Source organism: Urocitellus parryii, chromosome 8 (assembly GCF_045843805.1).
Source record: "Urocitellus parryii isolate mUroPar1 chromosome 8, mUroPar1.hap1, whole genome shotgun sequence".
Taxonomy (NCBI): Eukaryota; Metazoa; Chordata; class Mammalia; order Rodentia; family Sciuridae; genus Urocitellus; species Urocitellus parryii.
This window is the reverse complement of record NC_135538.1, coordinates 145,103,482-145,118,742: the sequence shown is the minus strand read 5'-3', so window position 1 is coordinate 145,118,742 and position 15,261 is coordinate 145,103,482. Positions and strand designations below refer to the sequence as shown.

Sequence of the window (15,261 nt, the reverse complement as noted above, 5' to 3'; positions counted from 1 at the left end):
GAGCCGTAAACATAGCCGCCACTCACTGCTAAAACCAAACCAAACGGGACGAAGGCTGACATTTTGCTCAGGAGGTCCAAGAAGGCACGATCTGCTCACAGAAGACGGTTGAGAAATCTCCAACAGGAAAATCGGAACTCCAAACTGCTCCAAACTCCTTCAAGCACCAACGTGTGAAAGATTTTGGAGCACTGTGGCTATCTAATTTTCCAATTAAATGATTCAACCAGCGAAGTCTGTGCAAATGTCCCAAAATTCCAATGAATCAGGAATCTGAAAAGACTTCTAATCCTAAAAGGATCTCTAAGGGACACTCAACCTGTGCTCAGTTACTGGCAGAATAAAAATTAAGATCCGATCCTGAGTCAGTGTTCATTCCAACACATCAAATTTTTGATATGTTCAATATTGCTTGAAATGGCTAGAATCCAGGAATTCTGGTTTAATATGATCTGACAGATTGCAGTGTGAATGGTTTCACAACATAGCCCCTTCCACTTCTAAAGAGCTGTTGAAAGTACACAGGCCCTGACTTGGGCCTCTGACAGTCTCCTGTCACTTGCTCCCTCTGCCTGACAGTGGCCTCTTCCATGCACAGGACAAGCACAGCTGCCCCTTCACACACCCTGAGCCAGCTTGGAAACCCAGGCTCAGCATCAGGCATTGTGCTGAGCCGCACATGTGGCTATGTTTACGGCTCACCTAGGTGTGGGAGGACCACACCTAGGCAAACCCACTACCACCACATTCAGACCAGGCAGCTCTTACCAACACCACAGAGGGTCACCTTCCAGGGAAGCAGCAGCCAGCTGGGCCGAGCTCAGTGACATCCAGGAGCAAAGCCCAGGAGTAGAGGTAGGAAACGGAGCAAATCCACTTTAATTCCTCAGTGCTCTGCTGCATGAGCCAGCTACAGCTCTTACAGAAAGTAATTAGGTAAGGTACACCCAGAACCTCAATGACAATTCATACTGTTAGGTACCAAGAACTTCAAGTAATCATCTTATTAATCCTAATAAAGCCAACTCAAAGGAATATGCCCCATTTATAGAGAAGGGGTGGGAAAAAACAGCAGCGAGTCCTTTCTTTCAAATATGCTGAGAACATCCCTCTGTAGGGCTAACAAAACCATCTCACAACGTCCAGAGGGCAGGGCGGCCTGTGGTGGTCATGGGCTGGCAGCGGGTGAGTGCCAGTCTCCCTTGAACCTCTAGATGCTATATGCACAGCTCTGGGGCCCTGGGCTCAGACAGCTCCAGCTGAGCCTGCCTTCAGTTACCTATAATCCATCCCCCTGAGAAAGTGCAGTGTGTGGCCACACCAATGCTTTCTGAACCCCCATCCACCCAAAGACTGACTAAGCAATCCCCTAGACACAAAGTACTCTGGGGCTTGGCTGTTGTGCAGAGGGGCCAAGAAACAGCCTCGGCATGCTCCATCCACTACCGGGAGCAGCCACTTGATGGCAATATTCACCCACTCCCTTGGAATTTTTCCACCTGAGACCCCAGAGGGCTAGCAGCCCCAAATGGGGGCAGCCCAGGATGGACAAGATAGAGAGGACACCTTGGCTTGGCCTGGGTGTGTGGTGTGCAGTGGTGTAAGGAGGGGTGGCGGGGGGGTGGCACTCTCCCTTGGGTGGCTTCCTACGCCTACAGCCTTCTCCAGCCCTGGTGGAGGTGGCTGCAGGTTCTGCCAACAGACAGCGGAGGAAGATGGAAACCTCAGGCCCCGTGGTACATTCCCACACAGCAACTCAGGCGAGAGACAGTGACAAACAGGGCAACAGGTCCCGCCCCCTCCCTGCTGCCCTTGTCACAGCACCCTGCCCCTGAAAAGGAGGAGAGGATGTTGCTGGTCGCCCACTTGTCCCTATCAGAAGGTGAAACACCTGTTGAAATAGTGCTTTAAGGATGAAAAATAAAACCTACGTGCCTATTATTTGGATAAAGGCTTTCTAGTTGAGGGAGCAGGCGGGATGTTATGATCGTCATTCAGTACGTCCATGTTCAGTGGCAGGAAGCGGACCCAAAGGGCTCTTGGAACTGGGGAGGAGAGGGCGAGGGCGACACACAGACACTGTCAATTCCCCCGGGTCCAGCCTCACCCCGTGCATGTCTTTGTGACTTCGGCTTCTCCATTTATAAGGAGGGTTCTGGCACAGGGTGGAGAGAGTGCCAACAGTTTCCTCAGAGGGATTCAGAAAGTGCCAGCTGAGAGCCTTCCAGCTCACCCTTTAAAACACTTTCCAACTGCGCAAACTGGAAATGTCCTTTTCAAATGACACTGGAACCAAAATAGTCTGAAGGTGAGAATAGGGTAAAGCCACTGGGAAACAGCCAGGCAACTCACATCAGGGACAAATCTGCCGTACTGGCCCCCAGAGGTCCAACAGGATGGACCAGAAGTTATGTCCACTGGCGTAGTGTCTTCCCTAATCCCATCTAAAGAGGGTCTGAAGACCTTCTAGAATCACCACCATCCATTGTTTTTGGCAGTGCGAGGAATGGGGCCTCAAGCATGCGGGAGGAGCTCTCTACCCCCAGATTCACTGCAGCGGGAGGCAAGATGCCACTCTTAACACAGAGGACCCCCTGGAGAAAACCCCCACCACAAGGAAGGAGGGCCAGAAGCGACAGAGTACGTGATTCCCAAGTAAAGACCTTGTTCTCCCTTCAAAGAGCCAAATCAGCAATTAGATCCAAATTGTGAGTGACAAGAACACCAGGAACGGATCAGGGGACAGTGTAGGGAAAGGACAGGGTGGGAAGCTACGGAACTAGCACTCCCTAGGCTGCAGGAAGCGGAGGGTACAGTAGCCGGGCTGTGCTGTCCAGGGCTCTCCCTGGGGCAGGCCTGAGGCTGGAGTCCAGGTCCTGCTCCCCGCCTCACCCTGCCACTCCTCAAGAGGGGCTCAGTAGCTTTATGGTCTCTGGGAAGGAAGGTATGAAAAAGCTCCATGTGGGAATCCGCAGGCACATCCCAAGACTACAGAAATAGCTGGGGGGACAGAAGAGACTTGGCAGCAGGTGAGATTAAGAAATAAACTGTAAATTAAGGGATTTCTGGACTGAAGGGTAATTTCCAAAAAGCCTATCTAGTAATCACTCTGCTGGCTTTAAAGATACACCATACAGGACTCTAAACATTTAATGTGGTCCAGTAATAACAGGGTATTTCCAAAAGCTAAGTAAACGGCCCTCTGAATGTGAGGGAAATGGGATCCCAGAAATTCACCAGCACAGCAGAACGGCACGACTCCATTGTGGCAATTCTGAAGGTAATTAAAGCCCCATCAATACACACATCACAGAGTTCAAAGCATGAAATGGGTCAGACCTAAAAAACACATGAGGCCTTTCTCTGGTGGGCCGCATCATCATTTTACTAGAGTGAACACAGATAAGCAAATCCTGTTCATAAGCAGGTCACCGCTGGCTGGTCGCAGGCCTATCTGGTGACCCCACAGGGGCTTTGCCCTTTCTGCGTGCGATAATGGAAATCTCCCCTTCCTTACCCAGGCCTGCAGACACCCGGGCAAATGAGAGGCATCTCTCTATGACAAAAAGGACTCACTCAGCCTCTGAGGTCCCAAACAAAACTGTCACTTGCCCTCAAATCCCCTCAGACTATAGAAAGTTCCTTCCAAACACACCTCACTCATCAAGTGCTGGCAAGCCCTGGGCCCCTTCAGATCTTTGGCTATCCTGCCTCTATGCCTGCTCTTCTTGCATCTGACTGTGTCTCTAGGGGACTGGCTAATCCCCACAGCTTCACAAACACAGGCACTCAGTAAGCAATGTCCAAGTTTAACTCTGTCCACCGTAGAGGAAGGTTTCTTGACTCACAAGGGAAAAGTTCCCAGACCACATGAGCCCAGAGAAAACAACTCAGGTTAACATGGAAATTAATTTCATCTAAATGTGAAATGAAATAAAACTGTTACCATCTCCAAGCCCCACTGGTCTAATTCTACTTTTTGTGATGGTTATTTAGAGGAAGGGCCCATGCAGAAGAGCTGGGAGTTAAATGAGGTCACGGGGACAGGGTCTGCAGGGATTGAAGGAAGAGGAAGACATGCCATACAGGCTTGCTGGCTTGGAGCTAAAGCCTCCCAAACTGAGAACTAAATTCCTGTTGTTTAAGTCACCACACTTTGTCTTGGAATTTGTCGTGGTGATCCAGGCTGGCTAACGCATACTTCAACCCAGCCACAAGAAAATCATTAGCAACCCTCTCACACTGCTCCACTCATCCCTGCATCCTTAGGACCAAGAGGCCAATCCCAGACCCGACAGGAATCCAACAGAAAACACATGAATTAGCCAGGCAAGGTGCAAGACCTATGGATGGATGTCCCTTTACAGTGTCCTTGGGGGAAAGCAAATTCTAAGACCCCAATTCAGAAATTTTTCAAGTACACCCACGCTAAGTGTTCCCCACGTTCACAAGCTAACAACAGTGCTGGCTAATGCACGACCACAGAACAGCAGTAGGTGGGAGGATCCGGAACCCAGGCTGTCCCAAGCCCACCGCTCTGGACCTTAACAACCACTCCAAACCACGTGGCATGCCACGTCTAACTGTGCGGGCTGTACTGCATCACGGCTCAATGCCCAGGAAGCAGCTACAGGAGAGACGACATACCTGGCCTTGTAGCACACATAGCCCTCAACACTCAACTGTGTGGTGCAACCCGGGCATACGCTGCCAACACACGTGTCATCGAAAAAGCTCCTCCAAGAGGGACAGCCAGCCAGGTGGATTACGTCTGTAATCCCAGCAGCTCGGGAGGCTGAGGCAGGAGGATCATGAGTTCAAAGACAGCCTCAGCAAAACCAAGGTGCTAAGCAACTCAGCGAGGCCCAGTCTCTAAATAAAATTAGAAATAGGGATGGGGATGTAACTCAGTTATCAAGTACCCCAAGTTCAATCCCCAGAACCACCCCCCCCCAAAAAAAGAGGGACAGTCGTGTTCAAAAATCTCAAGTACATACTCTGAGGACATGAACTGATGGCAGACGCAGTCTTCTTTGGTGATAGAGCAGCACTTCATCTCCACTGACACACTGATGCACTTGTCAGGACCCCTCCAACAGTTACAATGACGGGTGGGGGGTTCCTCCATTAAATACCCAGCAAGATACGGAGACTGACTCTGGGCTGTGAACCCTGACCTGACCCAGCAAGGGGGCGTGGGGAAGCTGCTTGACACAGGGCTCCTTCAATTAACCTAGAAAACTATGTTAGTAAAGTACCTGTTGTGTTATGAGACTAAAGTTGGGGGAATTAGAAGAGGTAACTAACTCACTTTTAGTTACTTAAAGGTCAACTGTAATTTAAACCACCAGGCAACATACCTTCTACTTCAACGTTCAACAAATGTGGTTCAGTGGGAGACAAAGTGATCACGTTCTAAGAATCTTTGCTATCACAATTGCAAGGCCACATGCCCAGTGGTGACAAAGAAAATAAAACTGGGGACCCCCGCTGGGTATCCAGACATGAACATGACCAAAATGAAGTGCAGAGCCTCCGTTGGCAGAGTCTGCTGCCTGGGAAGGTGGTGGGGACAGGGCTGCGGAGCCGTGTGCTCTCTGCCCCACACCAGCTTCACCGTGGCCTACCAAAGCAGCCCTCCTGGCAGGACTCACAGCCTCAGCACACAGGCCCTTCCCAGAAAGATGCGCAAGGTGAAGAGTGAAAGTGCTAGAAGGTGTGTGGGGGAAGGGGGGTCACTTTCACCAAGTGGCTCAAGGAGGAATGTTCAGGAAGGAAATTTGACCGGGAACCTGAAATCGAAGTCGCAGAGTTCCACGAGGGAGGGAGAGAAGTCTAGGGGAAAGGGTCGGCGGGAGCTAATGAGGACACACTGGCATATCTGGAATAGCAAGAAGCCAGAACAGGCGTGGCACGGCGAGGCCAGAGGAACACAGGGCCACCTGGGTGGCACGGTGAGGCGGCATTCCTGTCATGTTAGGAGAGGGGCTCCAGAGTCAGGGCAGGAGCTGGACCAATTTAGAATGTTAAAGTACGATGCTTGGGAGCTTTGGGGGGCGGAGGAGGACACTGAGGCCACAGCTGAGAAGGCATGAGAAGGCATGAGAAGGCCACAGTGACCGCACAGAGTAGAGGTCACCATGGCAACACGAACAGCAGGTCTGGTGGGCTGAACAGAATGGACCGGGCGGGAGTGGGGGTGGAGACAGGTGGGAGGGAGCAGGGGAGGCAGTAGACAAGCGGCCCTGAGACACCTGGGAAGAAAATACAGAAGACAGGCAGGTGGGCCCGCAAGGCGGGACTCTTGGCTGGAGTCTGGGCGATGTTCAATCCTGTTAACGGCAGCTGGATGGGCAGCTGAACCCCGCAGGGAGGGAAACTTGGTCTGGACATCAAGGTGTGGTGCAACCCGGGCAAACGCTGCCCACACACATTAAGGTCTTAGTAAGTGGCCTGGCTACAGCAATTCGAAAGATAACAGGAGGAGAAGACTAAAGATGCGGACATCAGTATCCCACACAGACAGACCACTTAGGAAACGTTAGGCAGGGAAGGGGTAAGGTAGCATGAGGTCAGAGGGAAGGTTTGTGTTCTTTTGGGAGAAGCAGCCCTGTTGGGGAAAGGCGCCAATGGTGAAGAAAGGAACGACAATCTCCAGGGTGATACATGCAGAGGGGAGTGGAACTATTCAGCGCACAAAGGGAGAGGCTGCCTGGAGACAGAAAGCCCTGTCCAGCAGGAACCCTGGCTTCCCAGAACCACTGACTTCCAGTCTCCTGCCTTCGGCAGGCACTGCAGGCCCAGGACTGAACTCAGGCCCACACAGGCCCAACCTCGTCCCCACCCGGGAACTCCACCATGAGGGACGCTACTCTCCAGGTGGTGGGTGCATCCCTTCTACTGAAGCAGTCCAAGACACTGAAAATGACATCAGCAGGAAGGTGGAACTGTGCTTACAGATGCACTGAGATCTAGGGCCACTGGGTCTGAGCACATGACCAGAAGGGAAGCCAGCCACCTCCATGGGCACCGCCATCCATGAGGTGTGTGCCAGCAGCCATGCATGGTGGCCTGTCATTTTAATTGGATTTTTTGTTCCAATCTGTCTTCCCCATGTTCCACTCCTTCTAAGGAAGCTGCTCACCATGTACCATCCCCATGTAAAAAGGAGTGTGACCTCACACCTCTGAAAAGATCATTCCTGCTCCAACAATCCTTCATTTTGCACACCACTCCCTTGATGCCAGACCACTGCACATGCCCACCACAGAAACCTGCCACTACAAACCCCTGTCCACTGGACCAACGTCTATTTCCTGTTCTCAAAGTCTGTCACTAACGCCCTCTGCTCAGGAAAGCTCCCATACCTCTGACAGCTTTTCCTGGTAGCTCTCTAATGGGCCTTTGTCCCCACTCACTCCCTGCTGGACTCCATCCAGAACATACACATACCTCTGGGCGTGTTTGGTTTGGTTTGGTTTGGTAGGGAGGGCGGGTGTTAGACCCAGGGATGCTCAACCACTGAGGCACGCCCCCAGCCCTTTATTCATTTAAGACAGGCTGAGACTGGTCTTGAACTTGCAATCCTCCTGCCTCAGCCTCCCAAGTCACTGTGCAAACACACCCACTCCTCTGTTTGATTTTAAATGATTGTTCCTGCTTCACTTATTGTAAGTCACACATATTTTTCTCATGTTAAAATGTCAACCTCTGAAATTAGGAAAACATCTCACCATTAAGATGGCACACACTCATAACTGGTAGTTTTTCCTTGTTGACACATCACGGTGTTATCACATAATGATATCTTAAGACAAAATGAGGTTATCAGGACTCCTCCAAAATAAGCAACTTGACCTTAGCAAATGCAAGTTCTATCCAGAAATGCCCCATCTACTTAGTTATAAACTGTTACCACAGGAAAGGGATTCAGCCTTAACAAAGGATAAGTTTGAGTTGTTTCCAACAAAGTGAATCCTCCCTTCCTTCCAGTCAGCTGACTTCCTGCTGACTGAATATGTCTCACACATCAGGGGACACCAGGAGAGGTACCTCCACCAAGTAGCCAAGCTGCAGCTGCAGGTGCCCCCACGGCCTACGGAGGATGGCAGCCACCTTGGTACACACACCATCCACTCTGGGATCTGCAGGGAAAGGAAAAGGTACTTCCTGTTCAAACAGAGACCACCTTTCAAACAGCTGGACCTGGAAGTTACCAGGAAAGGCAGAAGGGAGAGTTGACCCTTGGCTGAAGACAGGTAGCCATGCACCACACTGCCAACCGGCTCCAGGAACAAAATGCCCCCTAACCAGACAATACGTCCTTTTTGGTTCTGACTTATGGGTCATGAGCATCTGGTGAAAAATAAACTTTAAAGAGGTGAACCCAAGAAACACTGCATGATTTGGAAAGGAATCCAAAATCTCATGACTTCCCCCCCTCCCCAGGTTCAGAGAACAGTCCCCCTGGAGCCCCACTTCCAACATTGGTCCTCAGCTCCTCCAATTGGCAGCAGCTGCCAAAAAGTCCAAGGCCCCTCCTGATTTCCATTCTGCAGATCGACAACCATATGAAACATACAAATTCCCAGGTGAAGAAAGGGAAAGAAATAACACTTCCATGTGCCTGTGAAGAGTGGGGAGGGTAAAAAATGAGGAATGCGATTTTCTGATCCCCTCTATCAATTCCATTACAAGCTATAATATGGCCCAGAAACAAGCCCACTCTAATAAATACTTAACACTGCTTCCTGAGGTCTTTTTCCCAATGAACAATGTCACTTATCTCCTTCAAAAGAAACTGCTATTTTTTTTTAAAGTCCTCCTACAAATTCTTGTTTTTGGAATCCCGTCTTTATAAAAGGTTCCAAAATTGCTTCTATTTATCTCAGTGGTGATTAAACACGTGGGAGCTCTAATCCAGGAAGCTGGGTTTGCATCCTCGCTCTGCCAGTTCCTGGCTGCAGAGCCACACTGCTAACTAATCGGCTCTTGCTGTATAGATTCCTCATCTGCAGGGTTTGTTCCAATTAAATGAGTAGGATACAGCTAAAGCACTAGAACAAAAACCGGTAAACGGCAAGAACAACACAGGTTAGCTACCACAACTCCTGCCTGGATGAGACTCTGAACAAAAGGATCCAAGTCCTCTTAAATCCACTGAACACTGTTCCACTGGCCGAAGGGCTGGCTGATCTGAGATGACATTTATAGGAAGCAAATGAAATTCAAATACAGCTAATAGCTCCCCTCTCGTACTGTGTAATTATGCATGCTCATTATTTGTGTAGCATGTTATTATTTAAATGTCCCTAATTTCAGCCCCTGCGGGCCAAGGGCCCTCAAAGAGTGGCCAAGGTCTCAGCCTCTGCCAGTCCTTTCCAAAGCTTTTGTCTTTTATTACAGTCGGAAAAAAGTGGCATTATCTACAGCAGGAAGTAGACAGAAGGCCCACAATCAGCAAATCTTGGTACCGCCTCGCCCCTAAGCCTAGCAATAGCCAAGGAGCTGCAATAATGGCTTCGAATTCTGCAGACAACCCAGGAGGCTGTTCAAGACTCCCATTTGCTACTTGTACTAAGGCACAAATATCATTCCTTGTCAGCTCAGAAGCACCAAAGCAAGACTGATGGCAAGCATGGATTTTATGACATAAAAAATGAGATCCCTCTACTATCTAGCATCTGCCAGGGCTATTACTACTCCACCAGGCCTGCAGAAACGGGAAGGCCGAGCCCAGCCGCGCAGATACAAGCTGCACTGTGTGTTGGCCATTAACAGACTCCAGACACCCAATGCCCTCTGAAAAACTGTAAGGGCAAAGGGCTGCTGGCTCATCAGACCAGTATGCCAGCGATGGAGCAGAGGGGGTGGCAATTTGTTTGTTTGTTTGTTTTTTAATTTTATTTTTCTTTAGAGAGAGAATTTTTATTTTATTTATTTATTTTTTCTTTTAGTTTTCGGCAGTTTGTATGTGGTGCTGAGGATCGAACCCAGGCCGCAAGCATGCCAGGCGAGCGCGCTACCTCTTGAGCCACATCCCCAGCCCAGCAATTTGTTTTCAAATGAGGTAAAAATTATGACCATGCCATTGTTAAGCAAAATAATAGAAAGCCTTAATTTTTCCAGGAACCAATAGTCCAGAAACATCTTTTTAAGTTTTTTTTTTTTGAGGGGGCGAGAGGAACAGGGTAAAAAGAATAATGCACCTTGTTCTAAAACTCAGCGTCACTCCACTGGTTCTGTGTTGTAAACTGCACACAGACTCAAAGGCTTGGGCTGTCACAGTTCCAATTCTGCTGCTGTGAAAAAATACCTGTGTGGCTTGAGAAATGAATGTCACTACTACATACAACATTCACAAGGCCACTTTATTCAGATTAGACACAAAAATGCCAGGGCTCTCGGTGGCCCAGCACGGCCTGAAGTTCCACATTAAAAAGCCTGAACAGGCAGGAATGGAGGCCAAGGCCGCCAGCACCAACCCAGCTCTGACTCTCACCTAGGAATGCACTTTAAGCTGGGAGTCACCTCCCAGGGACAGCCCTGCCTTTCCCCCTGCCACATTTCTTGGCAAGCTGGACCAATGGAATCGTTTTAATCTTTGAAAAGGAATCTGAAGGGGGCTAACTAACTCCAACTCTTTAAACCAAACCCTTACACCTTGCATGACTTCATCGCTGTTGCTTTCCTCTCCCCCATGAGGAACGATCTGACTCCATGCGACCTTTAGGACTAGGCTTTTCCTATGGGATGGGGGTACACATGGGGGCCACCAGCACCATCCAAACTCACAGCCTGGAACCACCATTCACCTTGCGCCCACACTTCCCAGCCCTCAAAAGCCTGGTGCTTCAGCATTGTTGGGATCCAAAACACACAGCAGATAAGGGCACCCACAGAAGAGGGTGTTCCACAGTGCCCATCCTGCATCCCTGCATCCTAATAACTCTACCAAAGAAGGTGTATTTCCACAAATAGCTGCCTTATTTAAGATTCTTAGCTTCTGAAGGAAGTTCAAGATTCTTCAGTTTAAAGCAACCATGAATGGCTACAGGAATCGGATATGCACAGTAACCCTCCCTCGCCAAAAAGTGTCCTTGGGAAGCTGCCTGCACAGACACCTACACAAACCAGAAAACACTCACAGCCATCCCACCAGCAGCCCATGCTTCAGCAACTGTGTTTTTGTTTTTAAAACAAGCAATTCTTATCAGGGTGAAAAGTAAACAACATGACAAACTCCAACCTCTTGCCATGAAGGCAGTTCAGGAACAAAAGTCTGTGATCCCAATTGAGATCTGTTCCCCAACTTTTCTTAGAATTTCTTCCAGTCTCATCAAGCCCCCAAACAAAGTCAAAGCTAAATTTGGCCAACTGGCAAGTAGCACAGGCTGCTTCCCCAGTGAGTAAGTTTTTGCTCGCTCAGATTCCACTATTACTAACTCCTGGATAACTGGCTACTTTCTCCTAACACCTGGTGCCTCCCAGGTAAGAAGGGAGGGGCTGCTCTTTCACTGTCCAATTTGAAGAGGCACTAAGGCATCACCCTCCTGAGGGGTAGGAGGGAGGCACATCTTCACATACTGTGAGATAGACAGAAAACCTCAGCAGCTAGTGCTCTGGAACTCAGTGAACCTACCACAATCACCCCACCTTCAGCCTCCCAAAAATCTAACAAGGCAGAATGGTGTGTGCAATGTGAAGCAACAGCAAGAAACTATTACACTAGGTGTTCCCAACAGCCACAGGCTTAGAGATTAGTATGTTACAGGTGAGGAATGGAGAGGGCTGCCATCTACAGGAGACCACACAAAAAAGGTCCCTTTAGGAAAATTCAATATGGTGGCCCAAATTGTATGCTTATAGCAAAGGATTCTGAAACTTATTCTGCTTTGTGTATGGGCCTTTCCCATACTCACTGGCTCAGATGACTGGCGGACAGGGGAAGAGCATGTAACACACATGGCAGAGTGGCTGCAGCCAGCATGGTCGACCTTCAAAAGCCCGTCACATTACATAAGGAAGAAAACCCAGGGCGGAGAGGTCTTTCAAGCCAGGCAATCATGGAAGAACACTGAATTAAGAGCGAAGCAAACGAGGTGGCACATGCACGTTCTCCCATCAACTCCAGAGGTTGAAGCAGGAGGCAGCAAGTTCAGGACCAGCTTTAGCAACTTAGTGAGGCCCTAAGTCATGTAGCAAGAGCCAGACTCAAAAAGGGGCTGGGGATGTGGCTCAGTAATGAAGCACCCCTTGGGTTCAATCCCTAGTACCAAAAAAGAGTAAAGCAACCTGAGTGAACTCCAGAAGCAGGTCGGCCAACAGGCCCCGTCTAAAAACACTGCCAGAAAACTCACCTACAAGAGAAGCAGGCAAGAAAGACATTGGAACCCACAAGTGAACTTCCGTCAAGCACCCCACGTGTGATGCCTTTCCCATGACCAGAACCAAAGGTTAAAGAAAAAAGAAACAGAATTTCCCCCTCTCCTTGCCCATGACCAAGGACAAAATGGAGCTCAGACTATTCAGACATTATCTATAAATTCATGCACAGGAGACTATGGTTTATCTCTGAAGCACAAACATGAGGCAAATGTCTGTCCTGTTTTCAGATGAGCTCATCAAAATCATAGGAATCCTGGGGCTAGGGTTGTAGTTCAGTGGTGGAGCGCTTTCTTGCTATGTGTGAGGCACCGGGTTTGATCCTCAGCATCACATAAAAATAAAAGTATTGTGCCCATGTGCAACTTAAAAAAAAAAAATCACGTAGGAATCCTGATAAAGTGGGATTCATAAAAAATTCAGAAGGGAGCAAGTTTCCTTCCAGGTATCAGGGATCTGCTGGATGTCTATGCAGGAAGAGGACACTTCCGGGAACACAGGGATTCCAGGCCACTGCACCCAGGGACGGCAATAAATTTAGGATATTTCCTTAAACAAATGCGGTAAGAACTAAGGCTGCACAGCTCTTCAGGAAAATCCAAGGGTCTGTGCACATACTTGGGTACTAAGATAACCTAGAAACAGCTACGAGACAGGCTACGACAAACAGACGAAGGCACCTTGTCCATCCTACCTTGCGCTGCATAAAGGGACATAAGTCCAAACTTGTAAACCCAACAGCATATCCACAATACATACTCACACAGCCTACCAACTGCCCTGGGGTGCTCAGCCTCAGTCAAAACCCACGCTGCCAGAACACGATTCAGAACCGAGGCTGTGCGCAGAGGTGACGTCCAACTCCAGCGAGCACCAACTCACCATTCACCCCTTTCAGGCTCCCAGCAATGCCTTCCCCGTGCTGGCGCTTCTGGGCATTCTTGAACTCCTTCAGAGACAAATAAAGGACTTTGCGTACCACCCTTTCTTCTGACCAGGGAATCCCATCACTGTCATCCTGGGGAAACATAGCAAAGACAGGGAAGGAGAGGAGTTAGTAACAAGCAAGCCAACAAATATTCACAAGACTTTAAAATTTGTATCCCAAACAAATACCATGTGACCAGGACCCAGCGCTGGAGATTTGGGTCCCATCCCAACGTAAAGAATTAGCACCAGCCCCAAACTGATCTCCAGGTCAAAAATATGAATCATCTCCCTTCCCTCTGTGTCCCACTAGCAAATAAATTAATTAACTATTAATACTGTAATATTCCCAGCAAAGTTCAGAGAAGTGAGCTGTTACACTCAAAGCCAGAGGTGCACAGAACCGTTATACTGAAATTTGATCAACTGGATAATTCCAGACCATACACAGCATTCCATACGGGCAGCAGCACACCTTAGGAAATTTGGTTGTCTGTGTTGGGAGTTCAAAGAATACTGCAAGACAGAGGCACTGCCTTCAAGAACCTGACAACTCCATCAGAAGACATGAACTGGCTCTGCACTGGCCTCTTAACACAATGAATCACAAAGGAACGAGGAGAAAACAGATGGCAGTGGATCCCACTGGGGTACAGATGAGATGGCGACTTTCAAACAACAACATGGAGCTGGGTGTAGTTCAGTACTGAAGCACTTGCCCAGTACTCATGAGGCCCCAGCTTCAATACCCAGCACCAAGAATGATGGCACATTAACAAGAGGCCTCGAGGTCTTGCTTCAAAGTGGGGTTTTCTTATGTCTGTAGATTCAGACTCATGCAAGTGCTTGGGAGAAGAATTAACAGATTGCAGGCAGTAAGCCCAGAGAACATTCCAGCAGTAAGGATATAAAGAATTTGAAAAGCACTGCAGGTGTCAGGGGAGGGAGATGAAGTAGGGACTGGAGACAGCAAGATCTGGGAGATTGGGAATGGTGGACAGTAGTTGCAAACCTAAGTGACTTTTAGAAGACAGCCAATTTAGGGATCCAGCAAGAAAGTTTAAGATATTCAGGCAACAATTCCTCAGGAAAAGAAAATTCAGAGGTTCTGGCCTGTGGATTTCTGCATACTGTCTGCCAATCTAAGAAGGGCTTCCATTCATACATCTACTTCAAAGACAAGCAGTCTACAACAATTAAATTTGGAGGGCTGGGGATGTGGCTCAAGCGGTAGCGCGCTCGCCTGGCATGCGTGCGGCCCGGGTTCGATCCTCAGCACCACATACCAACAAAGATGTTGTGTCCACCGAGAACTAAAAAATAAATATTAAAAATTCTCTCTCTCTCTCCTCTCTCACTCTCTCTTTAAAAAAAAAAATTAAATTTGGAAATGGGAAGTGTATGCACTTTCTCAGCTAGAATACTAATGTTTTCATTGTTCATGTAAGACAAGGATATGAGATATTCAGGTTCCTTCTGCTCCAGCACAAGGCGCAAAACTCAGGGAACTCTGGCTCTTGGGCGGTCTGGTACTGATGGACTAGGTTGTACAAAAGAATTGCGTTTTCACCGCTGCCACAGAATGCAAGCAAAACCTCCACAGATCTCAAGGCTGGATTATCTGAAGTCTTTCCCAGCTCTTTCAAATTTCCGCACCCTGCATGAACACAAACTGCAGCCTAGAAATCCAACCACATAAACACTTTTAAGCCCTTTATAACTTAGGATGCACTCTGGTTAAGCTTCAAGGATTTCCTAAAAGGAAAGTAACTCTGCATCTTTTATAATAAGTGGAAGACAGACCCAAGGAAGGAAGAGAGCCAACACCTGCACCTTCCCCTAGCTAGGCTGTCGCTTGCTCCCGAAGGGCTGCCAAGTGGAGATTTTCAGAGGAAAAAGATGCTACATCCTGTCTTCCTGGTGACCCTCCTGACAGGGCCAGGACATCCA

General features: G+C 48.7%; 1 protein-coding gene across 1 annotated transcript in view; it reads right to left on the bottom strand.

Annotated features, from left to right (window-relative positions):
- Positions 1-15,261, bottom strand: part of Jarid2 (jumonji and AT-rich interaction domain containing 2) — a 218,842-nt gene that overhangs the window by 104,295 nt on the left and 99,286 nt on the right. The window contains exon 2 of the mRNA XM_026384570.2: positions 13,267-13,402. Coding sequence (XP_026240355.1) covers positions 13,267-13,402 — 136 coding nt within the window. The remainder of the gene's footprint in view (positions 1-13,266; positions 13,403-15,261) is intronic.